The following is a 25,782-nucleotide window of genomic DNA, read 5'->3' as shown; positions in this document are numbered from 1 at the left end:
TATTTTATAAAAAGAAACCCTATTTGTAACTTTCTTATATAAAAAGACAGGATAATATAAATATTTGATTACAGTAAACAACCATAATGTGAGGGGCAGTCATTTAATGAAAAAAAGTATGACCTCATTTGATTTTAATATAAGAATTTTGATAAATATATTTTCTACCCTGCGAGAATTAATTATACAAATAATTAATAATAAAAATAATGGAAATGCGTAATGATGACGAGTCAATCAAATTAGCAATCTGGATCAGATCTCCCCCAATTGCCCATCTTCTTCCTTCAATCATTCCATTATTTTAGGGTTTTAAACTCTCCTTACTTTTTAAACCTACAATTAAAAAAAAATACAGTTGAAGGGAACAAATAATCAAACCCTTAATGCTAATGCCATAATGCTATATACGTTTAGGGAGATTTAATTATTTCATACAACACGAGATTAAAGAAGAATCTTGAATCTCTTCAGCCTACCCAAGTTAGCCCTTATGGGTCAAGATAATTTCGCTCCGCAGAAGAGATCTTCTACTGGCGGCGGCGGAGGTTTACCGACAATCCGCAACGAGACTGGCGCTGGCGGAAGAAACCGTGGATTTCCCAGTATGCCCCGTGGCAGGCAGATGCACAAGACATTCAACAACTTTAAAATCACAATCCTTTGCGGCTTCGTTACGATCCTCGTCTTGCGCGGCACAATTGGCGTCGGAAATTTGGGAAGCTCCGAAGCCGAAGCCATCAACCAAAACCTGATCGAAGAAACCAACCGGATCCTAGCTGAGATCCGCTCCGACTCCGACCCTACGGATCCCGATGAATCTCTTGAAACTGAGCTCAATCCTAATGTTACATACACTCTAGGGCCCAAAATTTCGGCCTGGGATCAGCAGCGTAAGGTTTGGCTTTCCAAACACCCTGAATTCCCTAATTTTGTTAATGGAAAAGCTCGAATCTTGCTCGTCACTGGGTCGCCCCCTAATCCTTGTGACAATGCTATAGGAGACCATTATTTATTGAAAGCGATAAAGAATAAGATTGATTACTGTAGGCTTCATGGGATTGAAATTGTTTATAACATGGCTCATTTAGACAAGGAACTTGCTGGTTATTGGGCGAAATTGCCATTGATTAGGAGGTTAATGTTGTCCCATCCCGAACTTGAGTGGATTTGGTGGATGGATAGTGATGCTTTTTTTACAGATATGGTGTTTGAGATTCCTTTGTACAAGTATGAGAAGTATAATTTGGTTATTCATGGCTACCCCGATTTGTTATTCGAGCAGAAGTCGTGGATCGCATTGAATACAGGGAGTTTTCTGTTTCGGAATTGCCAGTGGTCATTGGATTTGCTTGATGCGTGGGCACCGATGGGACCTAAGGGTCCGATTCGTGAGGAGGCTGGGAGGATTTTGACTGCTAATTTAAAAGGAAGGCCTGCATTCGAAGCTGATGACCAGTCGGCTTTGATTTACTTGTTGCTTTCGCAAAAGGATCAATGGATGGATAAAGTGTTCATTGAGAATCAATACTATTTGCATGGTTATTGGGCAGGGCTGGTTGATAGGTATGAAGAGATGATGGAGAAATATCATCCGGGATTGGGAGATGAGAGGTGGCCGTTTGTGACTCATTTTGTGGGCTGCAAGCCCTGTGGGAGTTATGGAGATTACTCTGTTGAGAGGTGCTTGCGCAGCATGCAAAGGGCATTCAATTTTGCTGATAACCAGGTGCTTAAGCTTTATGGGTTTACACATAGGGGATTGTTAGGCCCCAACATTAAGAGGATCAGGAACGAGACGGCAACTCCTTTGGAGATTGTTGATCAGCTCGACATCCGTCGTTCAGTGCATGGAAAAACTGAATCAAAGAGCTAGCAATCGGAACAGGTATTAAACGTGTCATATAGGTAATGTAATTTCGCAGTTGAAAAGCTAATTTCAATTGCCATACACTTCAACTTGTTTGGTAAAATTGTGTCGAATTAAATGAAAAGTTATGGTTTCCATGTTTTTTATTGGTCCAAGCAAGCAGCAAAAAGAGGGGAAATATAGAAGAAGGAAGCTTAAGTTGCGGATAAATACTTGATTAGAATGTTTAGTTATCATTTACTCGGATCAAATCATGAAAAAGTTTGAGTTTTGGGGTTTTACCACGGAGTGAGTTGTCGGGACAAACAGCGTATTGGTAGCTCTGGTAATGCATTTGGTATATGCTTGAATTTTTTTTTTCTTCATAGCTTCTATATACTGAAATCTTGACACTGTGAACTGTAATGTTAGAGCCATTACCTAAGGTTTCATCTTTTGTTTTGTCTCATGTATTTGGTTGGGGTTTTCTTTTAACTGCAAAATCGAACTGAACTGTTATGATTGTAGGAGGGAGCCACTACCTAATTTTTCATCTATTTGTTGGATGAACCAAACTTTTACTCTTGCTTTTACGATTCATAGTTTTGTGCATATTTTGGACTTAATAAATTTATGTATGCATGAAGTGTGATGTGTTTTTGCTTGTGTCAAGTCATTTCAACATTAACATAATAAAAATTATTAAATATAACCATTTTCATGCCTCTCTAAATACACAACCAAAGCCTCAAATTTTAGTTTTAGTTTTGGTTCTTATTTTATGTTCACATTTTAAATTTATTTTTTATTTTTTATATTTTAATTTTTGATATAATTTGGAATCTCAACTTTTATTATCATATTATTATATGGTTGTACATGTGTCAAAATTAAGTATAAAGATAAGTTGCCTGTTTGTGGTATCAATTTTTTAAGGTAATTATTCTGTCCACAGCCGGTAGTGTAAAACTGGCAGAAAAAAAATCTTCACAAGTGAATTTAAAAAGATACAAAATATCTTTTTAAATGATTTAATTATTATTTTATTATACATTAAAAATAAATGGCATCAAGGAATTTTTACTGGATAATTATTATATTTAATCTATTATTAGCTCGGCTCGATATGTGTGTTTCAATTACTATTAATTAAATATTAAAATAAAAATAAAAATTTAATCATCAAATCATCCAAATTACAAAGAAGACTTTGTCCAATATACGATCCAACAAGTCGGATATCTAATTTTTGTCAAGTTTACCACCATTCTACTACGGTCTATATTTTCCTGCTATATAGAATTGAGTGATTCCTGCTATATGTAATATATTTATTTTTCATTCTCAAATATTTCAAATATCATCTCTACTAACTTCATTACCATTTTTAAAATGTAAATTTTATATAGTTAAGTATGTTTTAAACCAAAAGAAGAAGAAGATTGCAGTGAGAGAAAACAATGCAGGAGCTTTGGGATCATAACCATAAACCCGATAACAAAACAATACTCACTAATCATATATGTGGAAAGCATAAATTAGGGGAAAGAATAGACTCCATACACTATAACTACACGGCAATCAATAGTAATAGAGAAATGCTGATGTTTTGGTCTTAAAAATTACCTCCAGGATTGCCATCAAAATCGGTGAATCTTGAACCACATGTGATCACTGGGTCAGCCTTTGAAAGCTTGAGATTTACGACTTGCTACCCATGCTTGCATTCATTTGGGCAATCTGGTTCAACAATCCCACAATTTTCTGTACAATCAACATACATTGAATCCAGAATGCATTACCAACAAGAGATTGAAGTCCAAAATAGTATTGTCCGAGTTTTATTAGATTAAAATTTGTTGGTTTGAATTCACTTACGCATTTCAACAAATACCATACCTCGTCTTTCTCTTTTATTATTGTTTTCAACTGTTCCATGCTCTCTTCCCCGCACCTCCGCTGCCGTATCCGCTTGCACAACCACCATAAGAGCACCAGGAGCGCCACGTCAGCTATCCCCCTAAAAGACCGAAATGCCCTTCCAATGGTCCCGTTTTCATAATTGAAATAACAGGCGAGGGTAACGATCTTAGCACGCACAATCTGAACCAAAGTCCCCAACCAAACTCCGAACCCATGATCACCGGATGATTGGATGACATCACCGGCACCAGACGGCGGTAACAGAGATGGTTCGGAAACTGGGTTTTGTTGTTGTTGTTGAATTTGATAATGGAGATTTTCATGGTTGATAGGAGGGAAGATGGAGAGGTCGGATTGAGGAAAGGAGTCTCGGATCATCACCATCGACCTTGGCTGCTTTATTTGTTGACTGGGTTCTGATTTTGAGGCGATGGAATTGAAAATTTCCAATTCAAATAATAAGCTTTCTAAAATTCCATCGGCTTCTACCATGTTTTGTAGATTGCAGCTTAGAATGGAATCAGAAAATTTAAGAGCTTATGTTTTGCATCTGAATCAGCTTTTATAATTACGCAGCAGTCTATATAAAAGAATTTATTGGTAAAATACTAACAATTTTGGCATAGTTAAAAATATTGACATGGAATTCTTTAATGTTTATGAATGAAGTTATTTTAAAAATAATAGTCTGCTACCTTAGCACGTTACTGTTTGCCCTCTTTGGCAAGTCTTTAGGTTTTTTTGTGTCTTCTCTGTTGATGGCAGTCACATCTTCAATATTCTTAACAGCTTTAGCAATTGTCTTCCCACGCTATTGGCTATACTCCTGCAACCATGGAAACAAATTTTGCAGGATTAACTCTCGATGAAGAAGAAGAAGCAGTTTTGCAAGTACAAGTGGATCCAAATATAGAAAGGGAAGAAGGAGCTCTCAGATTGATGGGGTGTTTTCTAACAGCTAGCATTATTCACTTTCCAACAATTAAAATCACTATGGCTAATTTATGACATCCAGTTAGAGGTATTTAAATTAAAGATTTGGGGGAAAAAATGTATTTATTTCAGTTTTTTTATATTATGGATATGGAAAGAGTTTTAAAGGGATCACCTTGGACGTTCAACAATCATCTATTGATTTTATATAAGTTACAATGGAGAGAGGATCCTTTAAAAGTTCCTTTAATCTTAACTCCTTTCTGGGTACAAGTTCATGATGTCCTTATAGGATATTATTCTGAAAATCTGGCTATGCAATTGGGAAATTTTTTGGGAAATTTTATGGAATATGATGGCTCAAGTTTAGGGAAAGAAAATAGAAATTTTATGAGAATACAAGTTCAAATTGATATTCGACGTCCTCTTAAGAGGAATAAGCAAATTATGTTTTGTGGTAAATGCTCTTATGTCAGATTTAAGTATGAAAAACTATTTCTATTTTGCTTCTTTTGTGGTTGATTAGGTCATAATAATTCCTTTTGTGAAGCTAAGATGATGTTAGGGGCAAAACCTGTTGAGATGGGATGGGATTTATCTTTGCGAGCACAGTCAAGGAGAGCTCAAGCAATGAACAACGTCTAGTTACGAAAGGAAGGAGTAATGGACGGTTTCAACAAATGTGGTAATTCACAAGAAAGTAATGGGTGGGGGGTGGAAAACAGAGTTAAATGTGCTAAGGTAATTGATCCTATTTTAGGATTCAATCTGGAAGGAAAAATGTCTTCGTTACGTAAAGGTAAGGAAAATTTATTAATTGGTCAAGTGCAAACTGCTATGGATCATGACCTGGAGGATGAAGTGGTAATAGGTGAGGAAGGGAAAAAGAGAGCTAGAGGTGAGATTGAAGAAAGCAATATTGGGATGCTTAGAAATAGGAGGATGTCAGAAGTTTCTCAATTATCATCGGCGGCTGCCAAAAGGTAAGCCGACCGGGAGCAATGAAAATCTTAAGTTGGAATGTTCATAGATTCGAATGTCCGTGGATTGGGGAATCCACGGACAGTTCGTAGACTTCGACATTTGCTGAAGGTACAACATCCCCAAGTGGTCTTCTCTATGGAGACGAAAATTAATAGGAGTCAGATGGAAAAAGTAATGTGAAGTTGTGGTTTTCATTATGGTATTGATGTGGATTCGTTTTGTTCTAGAGGAGGATTATGTTTAGCATGGCGAAGGGATGTTATTATAATACTTCAAAGTTTCTCAAATCGTCATATAGATGTGATTATTGAGGATTCAGGTGATAAGAAGAAGTGGAGATTTATAGGTTTCTATGGTTCTCCTTACACACATGATAGGGATAAATCATGGAATCTGTTAAGGCAATTATGCAATAATGGTGAGCATCCATGGTTGGTTTATGGGGATTTAAATGAAATTTTATATGGCTTTGAAAAGAAAGGAGGCCTACCTCGTGAGGAGAGAAGGATGGAAGCCTTTTATAAGGTGTTTGAAGATTGCAATTTGGTTGATGTGGGTTATTCGGGGAATTGGTTCACTTAGGAAAGGGGAAATCTGTCAGAAACAAACATTCAAGAAAGATTAGATGAGAGAGTAGCAACAGAGAAATGGATATCCTTATTTCCAGATTTATTAATTCAACACCTTCCTCATTCCTTTTCAGATCATTGTCCATTACTCATAAATACTGGGCATAAAGTTAGAAGGCAGATCAAAAAAATTTCAAGTTTGAAGATTGGTGGGTTTTGGAGGAAACATTTTTTTAAAGAGGTCAGGTATATCTGGGAGAAGTCCACAGGAGATTTGTTGAGCAAGTTGGAAAATATGAAGCGAGGCTTAGAGAGATGGGCTAGCCAAATTCGAGAAAGTAGAAAAAAGAAAAAAGAGGTTCTAAATTCAAAATTGACAATGCTACTTGAATCTGATAGGAATGATGAAAATCTGGCAGAGCTTATAGACACAAAGATTCAATTGAATTTTGAGATAGAGAAGGATGAATGCTACTAGGAACAAATGGCTCATATAAACTGGCTGAAACTTGGAGACAGAAATACTGCATTTTTTCATAAGCAAACAACACAAAGAAGAAAGAGGAATTATATTTACAAAATGCAATTTGAAGATGGTAGGGAGACAGAGGAGGTTAAGGAGATGGAAGAAATTACCAGATCGTACTTCCAGAAGATATTTTCAGCAGCAAGACAAGGAAACTATGATAAAATAATGATGGGAATTGAGTGTTGCATTTCTGAGAAAGATAATTATAGATTAAAAGCCAGTTGCACTAAGGAGGAAATTCGAGAAGCTTTATCAGAACTGGGTCCTACAAAAGCACCAGGAGAGAATGGATTCCCAAATTTATTCTACCAAAAATGTTGGTCGATAATTGGAGAGGACGTTTCTGATTACTGCCTTCAAAGACTGGACGAAGGTATGGAATTACACTCTATTAACAAAACAAATATTGTGCTAATTCCGAAAATTTTAAATCCTTCCAATATTACTCAATTTAGACCAATCAATTTATGTAATGTGCTTTATAAATTGATAGCCAAGGTCATAGCTAATCGGCTTCGGACAGTAATTAGTAAATGTATAGATGTAGGACAAAGTGCTTTTGTTCTAAGGAGGTTGATCTTTGATAATATGTTACTGGCTTATGAAATTTTGCACACTTTAAAACACAATAAGACAAGAAGAAAAGGGCTTATGACTGTAAAATTAAATATGAGTAAGGCATATGATAGAGTTGAATGACATTTTGTGGAGGGAATAATGAAAAAAAATGAGATTTGACTCAGAATGGGTTGACTCAATAATGAAGTGTGTCTCTACAGTATCATATTCAGTGGTTTTTAATGGAAACATTGGTGAAACTTTCTAGCCAACTAGAGGTATTAGACAAGGAGATTCTTTAAGTTTGTTTTTGTTTTTATTTTGTGGAGAAGGCCTCTCCAGTTTTATGCGGTTTGCAAATGAAGGGAACATACTTAAAAGAGTTAAAGCCAGTCGAAGAGGACCTACTATCTCACATCTACTATTTGCAGATGACTGTATCTTATTTGTAGAAGCTATTGAAAAGGAAGCACAATCATTAAAACAGATTTTGGAAGAATACAAGCTGGGTTCAAGCCAATGTGTTAGTTATGATAAATCGACAGTATTTTTCAGTACAAATACTCAAGAGGGGGGAAAGGACAATAGTTTCAAGGACACTTAGAGTACGAAGATCAACTGATCCAGAACACTACCTAGAGCTCCCTAATATGGTGGGAAAAAGGAAGAGAACATCATTTCAAAATTTGAAAGTCAAGTTTAAAAAACATATTGACAACTGGAGTATAAGGCATCTTTCACAAGGAGGAAAAGAAGATTTTATAAAGGCTGTACTCCAATCCATTCCAACCTATACGATGGCTTGCTTTCTACTTCCTAAGTCTTTATGTACTGAATTGGAGGGTATTATAGCCAAGTTTTGGTGGCAAAAAAGTCGAAATAAGAAGGGCATTCATTAGTGTGCTTGGAAAGATCTATGCTTATTAAAAGAATACGGAGGGCTTGGTTTTCGAAATCTTGCAAAGTTTAATATAGCGTTATTAGCGAAGTAGGGGTGGCGTCTTATTAATTATCCAAGTTCATTATTAGCTCGTGTTTTAAAGGAAAAATATTATCCAAATTCAAATTTCTTTAATGCGGGCTTGGAAATTTACCTTCACTTACCTGGAAGAGTGTTTGGGCAGCAAGAGGACTCCTTGAGAAAGGTCTATGATGGAGGGTTGGGAGAGGTGATCAGATTTTTGTTTGGAATGATTTATAGATTTCAGGAAATGAAGCAGATCGAGTACAAAATCAGGACAACAATGCAAACATTAAGTTAATTTCGGATTTAATAGATGCTACGACTAGAAGTTGAAAAGTAGAGGCTGTGATGAATACCTTTTGTTTGGACGCAGGAAAAAAATCATGCAGATTCCATTGGCAGAGGCAGCGCATAAAGATTTTCAAGTATGGTGAGGGGAACTGTTCGGGGATTTTTTAGTCAGGAGTGCCTATAAACTATTATAGAAGTCTAACTTGGATCCTAGTAGTTATATTATACATGCCGAAACTAAAAACTTCTACAAGAAACTATGGAATTTATACATCCCCTCAAAAATTAAAATAATAGTATGGAGAATCTCTTGGAACTTTATTCCGTCCTTTGTTAATCTCAGACACAAGAGAGTTGTGTTGAATGATCAGTGCCCCACTGTCTTCAACATGAAAAGGATAGTAGCCATGTCTTTCAATAATGTCCTACAACGATTATGGTTGGGAATCAGTTAAACCTATCTTGGGTATTAGTCCACAATTTTGAAAATATGTGGGACTAGCTTACCTAGGTCTTCCGTCTAGTTACTAACGAACAGATCCGACATTTCTGTTGTGGTCTCTGGTCAATCTGGTCAAACAGGAACCGCTTAGTATATGAAAGGAAACATGTAACAGGAAGAGAAATAGCGAAGCAAGTTCGAAGCTATATCTCAGAGTTAGATGCAACAAAAGAAGGAAAACACACCTTTCAGGTTGATAGAACCATTCGCCAGATTTGTCGAAGATCAAAAGTCGCAGTTCATTTTGATACAGCCTTTGACAGTCAATCTTCTAGATCGGCTACGGGCCTACTTGTACGAAACGAGGAAGGGGAGATTCTAGCATTAAAGGCGGTCATTCACTCCGAGATAGCAACCCCGTTCACAGCAAAGGCACATGCAAGATTACAAGCAATAAAATTAGGAATTTTTGTGGGATTTAACAAAATGGATGTTGTGGGAGACTCAAAAATTGTTATTAGAAAATGTCAAAGTACAGAAACAGATAAATTGGCCATTGGAGCAATCATTAGAGACATTCAAAGCATAAAACACAGATTCTAGGAGATTGAGTTTCATTTTGTCCCTAAAGCAGAAAATATGATCGCTCATGTTATTGCGAAGGAAGCCTTAAGAGAAGAGAGAGTTATTACCTGGTGGGAGGAATCTCTGAATCTGTTCGTCAAGAACTATAGATCTATAGACCAAGGTATTCATCTTGAAGAGAGGAAGATGGAAATGTTTTGGTGAAAAAAATAGAAGAGAAAATTAGAAGTCTCTTTTTGAAAAACTGCTATCATTAAATAGCTGGTCGGTGATGGAAATGACAAAGCCTATTGGAATCCAGCTGTTGATTTTACTGGGAGAAGATAAGATAATATTTTATTTCTGTTTTAATTTAGTTGAAACCGAATGAGATTGGGCCAGTTTCGTTAGTTTTAGGCCTGTGTTTTGTAGTAGGTTTTTTGGTTTTAGTTTTATTAGCTTCGTTAGCTTTTGGCTTTAGTTTTCTCTAGTTAGTGGTTTTCAACCCAATTCTGTTTATGTTTTATTTTATATTATTAAATCCAGTCATATCTTTATTCAAAATATATATATATATTGACATGGCTGATGTCAGAAGCAAAATAAAAAAAATTAAAATTATTTTTAAAATAAGTAGAAATAAATAAATACATATAGACAATTTATTTGTCTTGGAATTATAGAAAAACAAAAACAAAATTATAAAATTATTAAAAATTAATTAAAAATCATAAATATATATATATATAAACATCAATAACTTATATCATAAAATTAAGATTAACAATATTTTTTTATATTCTTCCTCTTATTTTTTAATTTGTCCAAGTTATATTAGTGATATAATTTAATCAAATAAATTATTTTTTTATAAATTTTATGGTTTTTAATTGATTTCTAATAATTTTTATAAATTATCTTTTCATAAAAAATTATGGCTTGTAATAATTATTTTTTTAAAAAAAATTCATAAAAATTTTAATTAATTTATAATGTTTTTATAATATAAATATTAATAATTTTAAATATTTTTAATAAATGTTTATGTTTTTATAATTCTAGAATAAACTTAGACAATGGGTGTCTAGATTCAAGTGAACTTGGACACCAATATCTCTAAGTTCATTAGCGTACTTGTTTTTAAAGTAATTTATAAAAAAAATAATTTGTTAACGTTAGCAAACAATGCCAACATTCCAAATAACAGATTGAAATCTAACACTCCAAATAACAGGTTTTTATGAGGTTTTTATAATTAAAAAAATAATTTGTTAATGGATCACCACAAAAAGCATATTTTTGGGTTTAATCTAACACTCCTTGAGATTTTTCTTGGATACTCCTAGCTTTGTCCTTAGAGATTGAAATCTAGGCATAGAAACAACCTGCCTTGATACATTTTTTCATGATAGTTTTGAGTATCAAAATGCACCAAACATGTGATCATTTGGTAACCATTGTTACCCATATTTTTATGCTTTGCTGCTCACTTTAAATACTGAATTTGTGTGCTGGAAATGGGTTAAAACAGCATCTGAAACTTAAGAATAAAACCCGGTATGTTTGGTGTTGTTACAGGCTAACTAAAAGCTGGTTTTGCTTGCAATTTATGCCCAAAACAGTTTGCTTTGGTACTGTTCTGCCTCTTGTACATTGGTTTCATTGTGACATGCTTCTATGAATCAGGCTAACTAAAAGCTGTTTTTGCTTGCAATTTATGCTCAAAACAGTTTGCTTTGGTACTGTTCTGCCTCTTGTACATTGGTTTCATTGTGACATGCTTCTATGAATCACAACTTATAGATAGATTACCTATGAACACCATGCTTAGATTTCGATGTTGTAGTTGTTTGCAACTCGATTCAAGTTTTATTGATGATGTTAGTAAAGTTTTTGATGTGCATTGCTGGTTATTTTGACTTTTCTTACTATTTGATGACGGAAGTTTGAATCTGCTAGGGAAAAAATATAGATGGCATCGAGCTCAAATCAGTCGCACAGAGCAATTCGCAGGTGTTTATGTGGGACTCAAATTCGAGCAGCTTGGACAGATTCTAATCGTGGTCGTAGATTCTATGGATGTGGGAACTATAAGGCAAATGTTAGGTTTATTCTTTTTGTTAATGTGCTTCTGCGTTTTCTGGTAAAGTAATGTGGGAACCTTTCTGAACATTTAATAGGATGGTCGTCGGGGGTGTAAATATTTTAAATGGGTGAAGGATTCAACCGACTATAATAGCCTCAGTTGTGAAGATGGTAGTGTTAACTTCAGTAGTGAAGATTTTCAAAAGCTTAGTGATGAAATTGTGTCCCCGGGAGATGAAAATGATCATGTCAAGAAGATTGAAAGAGGCACAAGCTGAATTAGAAAAATTAAAAATTGAAAACTGAAAATAAGAAATTAGTTTCACAGGCAAGATGTTATAAATTTGGTTTAATATTATCTTGGGCGGTTTTTGTATTTATTTTATTTTGTTCTATGGATGATGAGGAAAATATGAGAAATATGTTAGCCTTACCATGATTAAGCTGAATATGTTAGGCCTATCACAAACTGAATAGTTTGTGCTTTTGATGTTTATAAATTTATATTAAGCTGAAGTGCATGAGCAACTGCTGTTAAAAATTAAAATTAAAAATTAAAAATTTATAAGATAAATTTATAAGAGAACATTGTTTCGTGAAATCAAAATTAAAAATTACTTTCGTATCTTCTCTTCCAAAGACAAAGCATCTCTCACTTAATACTCGGTTTTAATATCGTATAGTTGTTTTTAATACTAACTACATTTGGCTCATAAATATTAAATAATATAATCTATGAGTTCATTTGTCGAATTTGATGGCCTCGAACCATTATTTTCGACATCGCTGAAATTCTGACTATTACAAAACAAATGTAGAAAATATTGCAACTTCTTACATTAGCTTTTGACATAGTAGATAAAAAAAATAAAGTAACTTTATCCCATATTATCACCTAAAAGTACAGTAACTTTATCCCATATTATCAGCTAAGCTATGGAAAGAAAAATAAGAAGGAACCTCAACCACCTTCTGGCAAAAGGGAGAGGATCAACAAGGTGTAGTTGAGAAATGTCCTCTTCCATGTCAACTGGCTCCATGGCTCACAAAGTTATATTACTTCTCTGCCTGTATAAGTAAACACATTACCATAACAAAGAATCCCAACTCACCACCAAGAACCCAAAAACATATTATTAAGAAAATCCAACTTATATGTCTCTGGTAAAGGAGTACTACTGAAAAATGGCTATGAGGAAGTGAAAGTGTAAAATGTTGGACGATCTCTTTGTTCTTGCTTTTGTAATGATACTTTTTTGAGACAGAAGAGAGATAAGAGAATGCCTGAATTATATAACAATAATGTGTAAGTGAGGACTGAAATTTTCCTTGTTTTTGTTTGGAGGGGAGGGGGAAATTTTTCTTCTCTTATAAATTATTTCAAACAAGTTTCGGGCCTAGGGGTAAAATGGTCATTTTGTCAAAGTCTAGGGGAAAATTGGTCATTTTAGCAAAGATGTGAATTTTTGATTGCCTAAATTTATTTAATGATTAAATAAGTGTATTTTTCTATTATAGATCAAGAAATACCAAATCCGAACCTATACTGGGGGAAAGCCAAGCAAGTAAACTAAATCAACTAGTCGCTACATTTTGTAATCCGAGGTAAGTTGTATGTAAATAATACAACTACATTGTTATTATATGTGTGGAATTGATGTGACATGAGTTGCTTGAATTTTGAGAATGAGAATGCATGATGATAATTGAGATAGTAGAATTCCTGTTTGAACCTTAGGAAATAAATCGGATATTCATGCCATGACATTTGGGTCACTTGTGTGAGCCAGTGTAAGACATGTCTGGGACATGCATCGGCCATATTATGAGAGCCAGTGTAAGACCATGTCTGGGACATGGCATCGGCATTGAGACGAGAGCTAGTGTAAGACATGTCTGGGACATGCATCGGCCTCGAGATGTAAGCCAGTGTAAGACATGTTTGGGACATGCATCGGCTATGATATGGTAAAACTGTTGTTATAGTTATTTACATGGAACTTACTAAGCTTTATGCTTACTCCTTCTTTAGTTGACTTGTGGCTTCACCGGTGCCTAATGCACCTCCACCATCGTCACGGCTTCAACCAGATCCACAAGGATCCGTCAACCCTTGGACTGGAGGAGCAAACGACGACTAAATCAACACCAAACCACCAGTAGGTAAACCCTTCCCTTTTTGTAGATTCGTCAAATAGATTCAAAATAAAGTAACAAACAAAAAAATAAGAACAGAGAAATAATCCGTGAATCACCTTTTGTAGACTGTTTTTGAACTGATTTCTGTTCTTTCAATATATGCGTGTGTAATAATTTTTTTTATTTCAAAAAAAAACCCCCCGAATACATTAGTCTTTTGTGCTGTTATAGCTGAAAGTGTTACAAAAATGTTTTTCTTTTCTTTGTTACTTCTTGTTGTTTCTGCTCGTTCTCTTTTTACTGTTTGCAAGAGCTGATGAAAGTGATGGGACGGGCCCTAGCCAAGGGTGGTCAGGCGTTGAACGTGCTGACACCATGTGGGGAGCGGCGCGGCGTAAAGGGCGAAGACCCTAGGGTTTTTCTGAAAATGTTAACATTTTGGACCATAGAATTGGGCTTTAGGTTTTTGTTTTAGGCTGATGGGGTTGTAATATTTGGACTGTTAATATTGGACTTTTATTTTGTTTTTTTTGGTTTCTAATGGGCCGAGCAAAATAGGCCACTTACAGTGACTTTTTATAATAATAATTATAATTATTATGATTTACAATAAGTTGTGCGAATTTTAAAAAAAATTCATGACCACGATACCCGCAGTGACCGTAATAGCATCCATTATGTCCGCAACTGCGATAAACACAACGCGACTGAAAATGCGGTCGCGACTGCAATTTAAATCCCTGGTTTTTAATACTCGGTTTTATAACAAGCAAACACCCAGAACAAGTAGTTCTAAAATTCGCCCTAAACGTTTGCACATTTTTACAAGTAAGCTCTTATCCAATTTAACTTTTAAGTATATTAAAATTAAATTAAAATATTAAATAAGAAAAAAGTCCAGCCTGGATTGATTGATTGATTTGCACTTTCTGTGTAATGACCCAAAATTCACAGGCACCGGAAAAGTGAGTTATAGGGCCTCCGTCTTAGTCAAATAAGTTCGAAAATAATTATTAGAAATATTTATGAGTTTAGTAGTGTGTCTAATTAGGTTTTAATTAGGCGAATTTAGCTTAATTTAAAGTAATTAGTAAAAAGAACTAAATTGAATAAGGGGTAAAAGTTTAATTCTAAAATAATAGAAAATAAAAAGGATTAAAATGGTAATTAAACCATTTACAAAAGTTGAGGCTGACATATATGTATTAAAATTTAAGATTTTATTTAGGTTATATTTAAATATTATATATAATTATTATAATTATTAATTAACATTATGGTTTTATATTAGATTATTATTATTAAATAAATTAAATAGTAGATAATTGTATGGTAATAGGCTATTTTACTAAATTGAGCCAAAAAATTTTATATTAATAAAAATGACCTAGGTTCAAAAACAACTACCATAATGACTTGAAACGAATAGTAGAATGGGGTTATGGCCTGTCAATGACCTACACCAACTCGTATTTTACACCCATGATTACCTGATGATTGTATCAGGCTTTAAAAAATTGTTTTTTTTAGTTTTGGCCTGTTAATGGTAGGCATCAGGGTATTTTTTTTTAAAATCGTATCATACTGGTATACAAAAATACCAGTATTTTAAAAAAAAAATTTGGTGCTGGCTTGTCAATGGCCGGCACCAGTATTTAAAAAAAAATTCAAATTTTTTTGGTGCTGGCCTGTCAATGACCGGTACCAGAATACGAGTTTTTAAAAAAAAATTGGTGCTGGCCTGTCACTAGCCGGCACCATAATACGAGTTTTTAAAAAAAAAAAATTTGGTGCTGGCTTGTTAATGGTCGACACCAAAATACGAGTTTTAAAAAAAAATTGGTGCTGGCCTGTTAAAAAAATTCAATTTTTTTTTTGTGCTGGCTTGTCAATGGCCGGCACCATAATACGAGTTTTTAAAAAAAATAAATAAAAGGATCCGAAAACTGCAAAAGACAGGTGAAGACAGGTCAGAAATCGAAGTCTTCATAAATGATAGAAAGCAATTGAGCATGAGTTTCGAATCCTGCGATTTTCGATTTTTGCCCAGAGAGGAAAACAACATTGCTCATATTCTTGCTAAAGAGGGTTTACAGAGGGGTGAAAAGACTTATCTACGCTCGTTGTTTACTGCTGGAGTGGAGGAAGCTCTATCTCAAGATCGAAGATGGACAGATTCTTGAGAAGATGATATGATGGGTGTGTTTCAGGAGGGTGTTGGATAGAAAATTTTTAGAAGGAAGAAAGAAGCTCTGTTGAATTTCTGAGGGAAGCACTAAAAATTGGGTTTCATTCAATGGGGGTAATTATGATAGTTACGTTCCCCAGATATTTTTACTGTTGTTGATGGGATGGGTTGTATTGGGTAACATCTGGCTGTTAAGAAGCCTCTAGAGCTCCCTGTGACAGCCCTATTCTGACCCTAGTTGGGAAGTGGTTTCGAGACCGCTAAACCGAGTCACAGAAATAATTGAATATAATATTTTATGTCTAAAATATGTGATCATGCATGTGTGAAATTTGAATGCTTTGATTTTTGTCAATTTGAATGTGTTTCTAAATAAAAAGGACTTATGTGAGAAGCTTTGAATATATGTGTCGCTTATTTTAAGTGATTAATTATTGAATGATGCAAATAAGTGGGTTTGCATGTCAATTTGCCACTTTTAATGTTAGTGGCCGGCCATGATGGTTTTGGTGAGCAAAATAAGCATATTTTATATGTATAATAATGAATTGATATTTTTTAAGTAGTTTATTGATATATTCATTATTATATAGTTTATTGATAAAAATAAAATAAGAATTTGGTGAAGAAAACAAGAACTCATCTTTGTTTCTTCACCTTGCTGAAATTCATAAAAAGAAGAAGAGTGAAGGATGGTTTTGGGACCGTTCGGTCAATTGGAGGCAAATTTGAAGGTAATTTGATGTGGTTTTGTAAATTGTTGATGAATTTGTGTTTCTCTTCTTTTTCTAGCCGAAACCCACTTGATAAATTTAGTTTATGAGGCATTTAGATTCGGCCTTAGTGAAAATGAGTGAGGAAATTTGAGTTGAGGATAGAAGATAGTAAACGAATGTTCAATGAACAATTTGATACCAAAATTCATATGTTTATGAGCTTGTTTTTGAAAAGTATGTTACATGTGAGTGATTAGTTCATGAAGGGATTTTCGGTTATGTTTGTTTTGTATGAGTAATGGATTGTTGAGTTCATGTTATTATGAATAAAATTGATTAAGAGAGGCTTGAGATAATTAAATATGCATGTTGGTGGTAAGATGAGCATTCGGTTTTGGACTTTTAAGTGTTGTTAAATACTTTGAATAATATATATAAGTGGCTTTGATATGTGAAATTCGGCCAAGTGGTTATAAGCATGATTTTAGAAATTCAATGACATTCGGCCAATTTGAATAATTCATGGCACCTCAAGCAAATTAGTTTTAGATGTTATTAAATATTGAAGATTATTTAAGCATATTACCAAATGTGATTTTAATTAATGATTCGGTTATGAGTGCTAATTTTGTTTTATAATTAGCCGAATGTGTATATGTATGCTATGAGGTGGTTTAGCTTAAAGAAAATTAAGGTGCTAGGAAGGTGATTGCCGTGGATAGTTTAAGTAATAAAATTTAATTTCTGTTATGTAAAGTGATGACATTGCCGTTTGTAAATTGAGTAGTTAAAATTGTTGATTGAGCATCAAAAGCTTAAGGGGACAAACTCGGATTGAGGAAAAAACAAAGGTAGTCGTGTAGTCGATATAGCCGTACGATAACTTTTGAGGTAAGCTCTTAAACGATTAAGTTGAATTTATGTGTTTAAAGATTAAATGAATATAGAATAAAGTTTTAGTATATGTGATATATAAATATATATATTTTCGAATGATTAATAATGTTCATAATATGAGCTGAAAATGGCTAGCTTACTCGATTGAATTGTGCATGGAAATGAGGTATATGCTAAAAGAGTTTTAGAGAATGATATATGATCTCTGTGTTTCGGTTAAGTAATGGTAAATAGAATGAGTATGAATTTAGTGAGGACTATGTGTGATAGCCAAATGTCTTATGAACTAATATGTGTGAATGGTATTTTGAATACATGAGATAAGATGGAATAACCGAAAGCATCATGAGTTAAGACGTGGATAAAATACTATGAATTTCTTGTAAATGCCGAATAGTGAATACATTTGGCTATGAAATTATGCTTTAAATTCTTGAATGTATTTGAAATCAATATAAGGAAATGGTATTTTTAATAAATTATGTGATGAAATTATCGAATGAATTATGAGATGAATTGTGGATTAATGTTACAAAGTAAGTGAAACTATTAATGTGATTAGGAAATTGAAGAAGGGAAATTGAGATCTTAGTAAGTTCTTAAGTGTTTGAACTTTTGGAAATTTAAGAGTAAATTGTAATAGATCTGCTTGGGACTGCAGCAATAATGTGATTTTAGAAAATCACCATAAATTTTTGGAGTTGAGTTAGAGGCTTAATAAATTATGTAATTAAAGCTTGATGAGTCTATTTCTAGAGAAAATTAACGGCACTTGATTTGGAGTTTCGTAGCTCCAGTTACAAATAATTTAATGACTATTGCTCAGGAAGACAACTTGTAGTGAATTTGTGATTATGTTGTAAACATTGATAAAACTGTTTGAATTGCTTATAAGATATTGATTAAAACCATATGTGAATTTTGAATTGTGACGTTAGGAAATGATATATGAGTGTTAGATGGGTCTTTGATGTTAAAATTTGTGAAATTATAAGTTTATAAGTATTGAATTATTGGAGATGAACATGTCATTGCCGAATGTAAAATAAAATGTTAAATAATTGTAATTAAGAACATGTTTGATTAAATATTAGTAATCAAAGTACCGGATCCATATTAAAATGAGGATATAAGCCATGAATGACTAGTATACCTAGTCGATTTTGATATGATGAAATTGATGTACAAGATATGTATATGTGGTGAGGCCGAAATGGCTAATATTAAATGTGTGCAAGTTATCTGAATGGCCTTTATGAATATGTGTGCTATCTTATTTGTATAGTGAGGCCGAATGGTTACTTAGAAATGTAATGTGGCTGAGTGGTTATTTAAATGAAAGCAAAGTATATGATGTATTAGCAAGTAATGATAAAAAATTATCTTATATATGTGCTTGTGTATGTGGTGTGACCGAATGGGCAAGTGTGAAATGTACATATGTTTATGTGTATATAATGTGGCCGAATGACCAATTGTGAAAAGTGTGTATTATTAGATATTTGATGAGGCCAAAGTTAGTAAAAAGTATATAAAATAAATTGTGCTGAGATTGTGTCCGGGTTTAAAGTCCCGTAGGCTTCGTGCTGGTGTTATGTTCGGGTTTTATACCTTGCAGGCCAAGTGCTAGTGAATTTGATAAAGTATATGACTATGAGATCCTATGCTAAGATGATAAATTGAACTCATATTACACATTAAGTGATTCAAGTATGTGATATATATATTATATATGTGAGATTGATCTGACAGGAATTAAGAATGTGTAATGAGAAGCATATGAAAAGATGTTGTAAATTCATATGTATATTTGTATATGTGTACATTCAGTTATTATGCAAAGTTACAAGATAGTTTCGATATGCCATTTAACTATGAATGTTGAAAGTAAGTGTGGGTAAGAAATGATACACTAGTGAAATTTGAAAGAATTAAAGTTAATCCGGAAGCTTGTAAATACTATATTTATATGAGTTTGAGTATAAACGGAGTAAAATGATATGTGTTTGTGCATAATCGGCCAAACAGTATTGTACTCAGAAAGTGTTATGTGATTTCGAACATTTGGTTTGTTTTTTTTTTAGTTCAACTGTTTAAATTGCTTAAGACTTACTAAGCTTATGAAAGCTTACTTTGAATGCTATGTTTCTCTGTTTATTTTTGTAGATCGTTGACTCTTACTAATAGCTCGGGGATCGTCAGCACTTCGTCACACTATCTACTATTGTGGTAATCATGTGATTTGGACTTAGCATATGGCATGTATAGGATAGACTATAAGTAGAATGATATTTTGACTATTGTATATAAGCCATGCGAATATGGCATCTTATGGAAGTTTACTTTTATAAGTTTTACATTCGATCTTTGTTTGTGTCAATTAGTTATATAAATAAATGATCTTTTATTTCAGAAAAGGTTCAAAATTTTACTGTTCTGATCTGATTCCTAATTTCTGGTAATGTCTCGTCCTATTTCGGTGACGGTTACGGGATAGGGGTGTTACACTCCCCGTCTCTCTCTTAGCTGGATCTTTTTTTTCTTTCGATTTTTTAGTTTTGTTTTCTATTTGGGCTGGGTTTTTGGCCTTTTTGTTGTTTTTCTGTTTTCTTCTTTAGTTTAGGCTTAACAAGCCTGGCTCTTTGTTGTTTTTTTTTCTTTTGAATAAAGGATCCAGTTTATTTGATTAAAAAAATAAAAAAATAAAAGGAAGCCTATCCCTATCCCCAGTCACATCTTAACAGCCTGGCCACCTTTCAATTTTCTCCTCTTTTCACGCCATCAGCCATGCCTTTTCAGCAGATTCATCTTCCCAAAAATCTTTTTACTTTACCTGTTAATTTTGTCTTCTCAATTCCTCCTTCACCACTAGATTCAATCTAGACTTCTTTTCCACCTTCCTTCTGGAGCGATCTCACTATGGTTCATCGCATCCTCCTCCAGGTATGTCTCCTCTCTTCTTTTTAGTGCTTTTGTTTCTATTCTGTGAGCGTGAGAGTTCTCAGATCTGTGAATGAACTGAAAAGTAACCTCTGGGAGTCCCAATCTTTTATTCTGATTATCCTACCTTGCTGATCATCAACTAAGCTATGGAAAGAAAAATGAGAAGGAACCTTAACCACCTTCTAGCAAAAGGGAGAGGATCAGCAAGGTGTAGTTGGATGAATAAATCCATCTCGATCATCTAAAAAATGCTAATATTTTATTTTTAATCTTATGTTTAAATATTGGTTTTAAATTAACTACTCTAAGTATATCATTTATATTTTAGTAAATGAATTCAGAGTTAAAATCGAATTATTATATATAATATAGGTTGGATCAAGATGTGAAACTCTATTTGTTTCTGTGTTAGTTTTAAATTATCCGATATGTCCGGTAATGCCTCGTAACCCTATTCCGATGATGATTTAGGGTTGAGGGGTGTTACATTCTGTCCTTCTCTTTAATTTTTAAGTATATTAAAATTGATTGGTGTAACTGTGAAACAACTACTAGTTGTATGGTGTGATAACGACTATTTTACCAAACTGACCCAAAAAAATTAATATTTATAAAAATGACCCAAGTTAAAAAACAATCACCAAAATAACCTGAAATGAACAGTAAATTAGGGTTTTGGCCTGTCAATGGCCGGCACCAACTCGTATTTTGGACCCATGATTACCTGATGATTGTGTCAACAATGGCCATGGCTGCAAACTCTACTGATCACACTAAGGTGAAGCATGTGGAAATTGATTATCATTTTGTGTGTGAAAAAGTTCTTGCTGGCATACTACAGGTCAATTTTGTTCTATCAGAAAGACAAGTGTCTAATGTGCTTACAAAACCAATTACACCAAAATAGTTTTCTAATTTTAAAGAAGCATTACGAGTGCTGTTGAGTGTCGAGTGAAGATCAATTAAACAAAAGTTAGAAAGCCAAGGGAATGTTAAGATAAATGTTGTTTGTTAATTTTGTTGCAATTTATCTACTAGCAGTTAATGGGTTTAAGGTTTGTTAATTCTGTTACAATTTAATAGTTATTTTCCAAATAAAATGCTGTTATTATTGTTGACAGCAAGAATATCCTTTGTTGTATAAATACCCTTGCTTAAGTATTTTCAATATATGAAAAAATTTGAATGAAAGAAAACTTTAACACTTCTTTCCAAACTATTAAATGAAAAAGAAATTCGTATAGAAACCCCTTCCATAAGATATCCTTACCAATAGATGCTGAACAATAAAAAAAAATACTTGTCATCTTTGAAGGACTCATGAAGGACACTATGAGTCCTTGGTCATGCCGTTCAGCTTGACCAATGCGCCTTCGAGTTTTCAAGCATTAATGAACCAAGTGTTCAAACAATTCCTCAGGAAATTTGTTTTGGTTTGTTGCTGTCAAATCAAATACTGTTCTTACAAAAAAAGAAATGTATTTCATCCGGAACAGTTGTATGCTGTTGTATTTCATCCGGGTATATTACAGCAGCTTGATCTTGATATAAGTTGTATGCACTTCATCCGCATGACTTGTGCTACATGGTGTGCTGCATCCAGGCCAACTTCAACAAGCCTGCAGTCCATCACGAACAACATCCTTAATTTGGGCAATTGTGTGGTCATTAGGCCCTATGTTATTGACAATAGCATTAGTATTAAATAAATAGCAATTAAAATGTTGCACAAGCAGCACTGACAATATTGATATTAAATTTACATAAATTATATGGAACATCAACCAGTTCTACATACATTTGATCAAAATTATACATGAATGGGGATGCCTCACATTTTCCACAAATGTATACTTATCTTCCCCAAGGACATGCTCGTAGACAAGTCCTGCCCAGCCAAGACAATCTGGGGTTAAATCATCAACAGAATTTACAGCTTCTCTTCCACAAGCCAAAACAAGCCTTTCTATATTTCTTCTCTTTGCTCTTTTAAGGGTAACAATCTATAACACCACAGATCAACACATTGCAATGAAACACAGTTGTGACAAACTTCAACCATTAAATTGAACCAAACAGGGTGTAGTGCAATAGAAAGATGCATAAGTAATGACAAACTTATTACTTTTTTTTGAGCTCTATTTTTGTGCTCTCCTTTTCTTAGAAGGTAGGTGTTGCTCATACGGTAAAGACTCCTCCACCTTTCTCTTGCATGTATTTTGGGGTTGAAGTCTTGTTGACACATCAAGGATGAGCTTGTAACAGTAGTCTACTTTTTCCTATTTCCCACCCAAACCCAGCAGCTATTTAGTGCAATGGTAAATCAAATACAGGTCTTACAAAAATAGAAATGTACTTCATCCGGTACAGTTGTATGCTGCTGTATTTCATCCGAGTATATTACAGCAGCTTGATCTTGATATAGGTTGCATGCACTTCATCTGCATGACTTGTGCTGCATGGTGTGCTGCATCCAGGCCAACTTCAACAAGCCCGCAGTCCATCATGAACAGTATCCTTAATTTGGGCAATTGTGTGGTCATTAGGCCCTATGTTATTGATAATAACATTAGTATTATATAAATAGCAATTAAAATATTGCACAAGCAACACTAACAATATTGATATTAAATTTACATAAATTATATGGAATATCAACCAGTTCTATATACATTTGATCAAAATTGTACATGAATGGGGATGCCTCACATTTTCCACAAATGTATACTTATCTTCCCCAAGGACATGCTCATAGACAAGTCCCGCCCAGCCAAGACAATCTGGGGTTAATCATCAACAGAATTTATAGCTTCTCCTCTACAAGCCAAAACAAGCCTTTCCATATTTCTTCTCTTGGCTCTTCTAAGGGCAACAATCTACAACACCACAGATCAGCACATTGCAATGAAACACAGTTGTGACAAACTTCAACCATTAAATTGAACTAAACAGGGTGTTAGTGCAATGGAAAGATCATAAGTAATGGCAAACTTATTACTTGTTTTCGGGCTCTATTTTTGTGCTCTCCTTTTCTTAGAAAGTAGGTGTTGCTCATGCAGTAAATACTCGTCCACCTTTCTCTTACATACATTTTGGGGTTGAAGTCTTGTTGACACATCAAGAATGAGCTTGTAATAGTAGTCTACTTTTTTCTGTTTCCCACCCAAACCCAGCAGCTATTTAGTACAATGGAAAGATGCATAAACAATGATGAACAAGACACCATATCAACTACCTCGTTAATTTTAAAAACACTCAGCAACTGGTTTAGGTAGTCAATGAGGTTTGAATCAACTTGGTCTAAGGCGTGCATCATGATGGCAGTAGCCAATACAGAGGGAAGATAATGGGTGGATCTTGAATCTAAAAAAGAAAAACACCCGAAGCATAAAAATGGAGAAAATGGTGAGGAGAAAAACAGGAACAGAAATGGAAGTGGAGACTTAATAGAGATTACACAGAGGAGGAGACGTTCACATCGCTTAAGAAACTCGCAATGGAAATGGGTTTTCGACCCAAGTCATCTGATGATTGCATCTAGAAATGAAAGGGCTGTAACTGGATACATCTTTTATTTGAGTGTGGAGAGCACCAAAAACTCCATTCTACGTATAGTTTTTGCCTCAAAAATATACTTTGTGTCTACCTAAAACAAAGAAACATGTTAAAGGGTCTGATGGTGTTGAGGGTGGAGGTTGTTGTTTTGAACATACTTGTAGGAGAGGCACATGTTGTGTTTCTTCAACTTTTGCAGCTAAAGAGAGGCAAGTGATAGCCAGGAGTTGGACCATCCATGGCTTATCTCTTTGAAGCTGAAAGGTGCTTAATAACCTGTCCAAATAGTTAACAGAAAGAACAGCCGTAAGAGTGGTGAATATGTTTATAGCACTGACTTTAAGTATCCACTCTACATCCTCTTGACTAGCCGTTGCTTGGGACTCATCGGTTTCCACATAGAAACAAGGCGGCTGCTACTCTGTTTCTTTGGCTAAAAATAAAATAAACTCATATTCCTGCTGCTATTCATTTTGATGTATTCTCATGGCTTTGAGTTTTTAAATACTTATACCTAATAAAACATGTATCTCATTACAATAATAGTTATTTTCCAAATAACATATTGTTTTATAATTTTATTTCTTATTTAATATTTTAATTTAACTTTAATAATGCATACTTTAGCCGGATGGAGTATGTATTAGCAAATTCACAAATATGATTATATATATTTACGCATGTATCGCATTACAAAAACAAAAATTTAAATACTTATACCTAATAAAACATGTATCTCATTACAATAATAGTTATTTTCCAAATAACATATTGTTTTATAATTTTATTTCTTATTTAATATTTTAATTTAATTTTAATAATGCATACTTTAGCCGGATGAAGTATGTATTAGTAGATTCACTAATATGATTATATAATAGTTATTTTCCAAATAACATATTGTTTTATAATTTTATTTCTTATTTAATATTTTAATTTAATTTTAATAATGCATACTTTATCCGGATGAGGTAGGTATTAGTAGATTCACTCATATAATTATATTATACTTCAGACATGCGTATATATATATATAAGTATTTAAATTTTTGTAATAATTAAAAGAAAGACCTTTCCCACCCCCAAACAATTATTCTTTCATCTCCCCCAAATCTTTAGCAGTCATTTCCCCTCAAATCTTTATAGTTTACTCAGACCGTCCTTTGCTTTTCCTTTTTTGTCGATTTTCGAAACTCAGGTTTGTGTTTCAGTTTCCTTCTTTTTCGTCATTTGTTTTGGGTTTATGATGGGTTCATGCATATTTCATCCAGCTAACTTATATTGTTTTGTAGGGCTAATGGATCACCATAAAAAGCGGTAAGTTTTGTACTTTTCACATGTTTTTGTTTAATCTTTGTGTAAGGAATATGTGTAGTTCTTTCGTGCTGGACTGGATTTTTTGTGATTGCAATAACAGATTTATTATCCACCCAAATTGCTAGACTGGATTTTGGTGATTGAAATGTCCTTAGTAATTCTAATCTAGGCCTAGAAACAGCCTTAGCTTGAAAATTTCACATTAATATGTTTAGTTCTTCCATACTGGACTGGATTTTTTGTGATTGGAATAACAGATTTTTGTTCTAAATTGCAGTAGCCACCCAAATTACAGTAGCCACATCAGGTTGCTGTTCTAAATCAGTCTTGTTGATA

At 33.9% G+C, this 25,782-nt stretch overlaps 2 protein-coding genes and 1 pseudogene across 13 annotated transcripts; 1 reads left to right on the top strand and 2 right to left on the bottom strand.

Annotated features, from left to right (window-relative positions):
- Positions 1–301: 301 nt before the first annotated feature.
- Positions 302–10,001, bottom strand: LOC107951266 (uncharacterized). 12 transcript variants are annotated; one of them, XR_005906418.1, is made up of 8 exons: positions 9,288–10,001; positions 9,108–9,170; positions 8,666–9,025; positions 8,450–8,492; positions 4,468–4,598; positions 3,749–4,188; positions 3,476–3,613; positions 302–336 (listed from the first exon to the last, which is right to left on the bottom strand). XR_005906418.1 is itself a non-coding variant. In XM_016886263.2 (5 exons), exons 4-5 carry the CDS (start codon positions 4,262–4,264, stop codon positions 3,551–3,553), a joined length of 600 nt encoding a protein of 199 aa, XP_016741752.1. In that variant the 5' UTR covers positions 4,265–4,280; positions 4,468–4,598; positions 6,180–6,283; positions 6,895–8,433; the 3' UTR covers positions 3,298–3,550. The 12 variants fall into 12 exon arrangements, 1 of the variants encoding a protein (XP_016741752.1); XR_005906421.1 differs by lacking the exon at positions 302–336 and adding an exon at positions 6,180–6,283 and having other exon boundaries at positions 3,345–3,613; positions 3,749–4,352; XR_005906423.1 differs by having other exon boundaries at positions 3,728–4,598.
- LOC107951265 (probable xyloglucan 6-xylosyltransferase 5) lies at positions 335–2,461 on the top strand. Its single transcript, XM_041083211.1, has one exon. It carries the CDS (start codon positions 494–496, stop codon positions 1,874–1,876), a length of 1,383 nt encoding a protein of 460 aa, XP_040939145.1. The 5' UTR covers positions 335–493; the 3' UTR covers positions 1,877–2,461.
- Positions 10,002–22,711: 12,710 nt separating the features above from the next.
- Positions 22,712–25,148, bottom strand: LOC107952228 (cyclin-D3-1-like; annotated as a pseudogene).
- Between the last annotated feature and the right edge of the window lie 634 nt (positions 25,149–25,782).

The sequence above is a fragment of the Gossypium hirsutum genome, chromosome A12 (genome assembly GCF_007990345.1).
Source record: "Gossypium hirsutum isolate 1008001.06 chromosome A12, Gossypium_hirsutum_v2.1, whole genome shotgun sequence".
In the NCBI taxonomy this organism is placed as follows: domain Eukaryota; kingdom Viridiplantae; phylum Streptophyta; class Magnoliopsida; order Malvales; family Malvaceae; genus Gossypium; species Gossypium hirsutum.
Note: the sequence above shows the minus strand (reverse complement) of the source record. Positions and strands in the feature narration are given on the sequence as shown.